The following is a 2066-nucleotide window of genomic DNA, read 5'->3' as shown; positions in this document are numbered from 1 at the left end:
ATTTATATAGAAATCTCGAAGAGATCCACTTTCGATATAACAAAACAAAACTCTACATATCGGAGGATACATCCAACAATCTAAACAAGAAAAGACTAAAGAAGAACCTATATATCTACATGTGCTGTTCTACGGTGAGGCGGAGGCTGAGTCGGAAGAGAGACGAGAAAGCTCGTTCATGAGAAAGATGATGCGAGAGTGGTAATCACGAGCCTGGTCTAAAGATTCAGCTTCAAGCTCGGCTAGCTGAGAACAGAGACGCTCCTCCGCCTCTTCCGCCACCTGCGTCCTCCGCCACAGCTGCAACATCTCTTTCCTCATCTCCTCCACAGCCTTTTCCATCTCTCCGTTCTTCCTCCGTAGCTCCTCCACCTCCGAAGCTGCCACCGTCACATAGTTTCCTCCTTTCCCCATTTTAAGGTTTTTTAAAGACTTTTTTCTTTGTGTCTTTGAGTTTCTTTGTTTATTGTTTGCTTTGTGGTTTGTTTTTTGGTTCTTGAACCGTTCCTTATTAATAGACGTCTTTGAGACTGAGGTTTGGTTGTTGTATATGTCTAGGTTCAATGTATCTATCAATATTCTCTTGTTCTTCTTTTTTTTTTTTTTTTCTGGTGAGATTTTTTTCTTTCCTCTAGATCATTATTTTTAGTTTTATAATTATATTCTGATAATGACGTTGGATCCAAACTGGATCATCCAATTACTAACTTCTGATATTTAGTGGTACCATGCAATTGGTTTATTGGTTAGAGACAGAATATGTATTTTTACTTTTTTAGAGAAGACAAAAAAAAAGGGCTACAAATCAAACACAGTAAATTTTTTTGGTTGAGTATATAATTCTAGTTATTTTAATAATACCTATTGCAAATTAATTATAAAAATAAAATATAATCTAACATAAATTAAGACATTTGGTTTTTTAAAAATATAGAGTATTTGCAATTTTACAATGAATATTTAAATGAATGACAATAGATTTTTAGGCAAATGAATTAGCTGGATTAAAATTTATGTTGGACAATTTTACTTTTTCTTTTTTAATAATCTAACTGCTATATGTCAATGTTAATTGATCAATCATCCCCTATATATTAATAGAGAAGCACTCTCACAAAAAAATCTGAGGTGTCATGCTCACAGAGCTCATGTACATTTTTTAATAAATACTCTTACTTCTCACTGTTATTTACATAAATAACTTACTGAAATATTATGAGCAAATGTTTTTACTATTAGTTTTTAAAAATGAAAGATCTAATCAACTATTAAATCCAAAAATGTATTTAATTACCATTTTCATAACCTATTTACTTATTAAAAATAAATTACATTTCACAAACAAAAAAAAGAATTATTTATTTATTTATCACTTTTACCATTTTTCTCATTGCATTTTTAAACTTAAGATTAGTTTAAATTAAATCAATTAGTTTAAAAATATTGTTTTATCTATTTAATAGTATTAGTGATATAGATAATAATGTGAAACATAAAATATGTAAATTTGATTTTTAGAAACACAAAAGACATCAAAACTTTCTAAACCACCTTGAAATTCTTTTTCAAGTTTAAATATTTAACGGGTGAAACATATATTACAGAATATAAACGTGAATTTGAATTAACAAAAAAAACTTTACTTACATATTTTGTTTTATACAAACAAATCTTAAATCTCAAATTATAATTGTATTCATAATATTTTATTTAAATCGATTTAGCTCGCATATAGTGCGGGTTGGTACCTAGTATGTGTTATGAGTTATGACTAACATAACCATCCTTACACATTTACACTTGAAAAATGACTTGAACTGAAATTTGAATTACCATGAAGAACATTGCTTTTGAAACATCGAAATTTCAAGATATTATTTTGTCCTCTAAAATCTTAATTCTTAATTCAAAACACTCATGACTAATCGTTAAGCAAAGATTGCAATAATCATATTTTTCGAACAAATGGTCAGATGTGCATGATCAATTTTGAATACATTTTCTTGGCGAAAACGTTGACTGGACACTATAAATATATTATTGAATATTTGAACCACTTATTTCAA

General features: G+C 28.9%; 1 protein-coding gene across 1 annotated transcript; it reads right to left on the bottom strand.

The window, feature by feature from the left end:
• Positions 1-491, bottom strand: LOC109131606. Its single transcript, XM_019242775.1, has one exon. It carries the CDS (start codon positions 412-414, stop codon positions 130-132), a length of 285 nt encoding a protein of 94 aa, XP_019098320.1. The 5' UTR covers positions 415-491; the 3' UTR covers positions 1-129.
• Positions 492-2066: the final 1575 nt, after the last annotated feature.

This window comes from Camelina sativa, unplaced genomic scaffold (genome assembly GCF_000633955.1).
Source record: "Camelina sativa cultivar DH55 unplaced genomic scaffold, Cs unpScaffold00722, whole genome shotgun sequence".
Taxonomy (NCBI): Eukaryota; Viridiplantae; Streptophyta; class Magnoliopsida; order Brassicales; family Brassicaceae; genus Camelina; species Camelina sativa.
The sequence above is the reverse complement of the archived record's forward strand: the minus strand, read 5'-3'. Positions and strand labels throughout refer to the sequence as shown.

What these genes read in the sequence shown, in the direction of transcription:
- LOC109131606 (XM_019242775.1), bottom strand. Translation starts at nt 414, where the DNA reads ATGGGGAAAGGAGGAAACTATGTGACGGTGGCAGCTTCGGAGGTGGAG.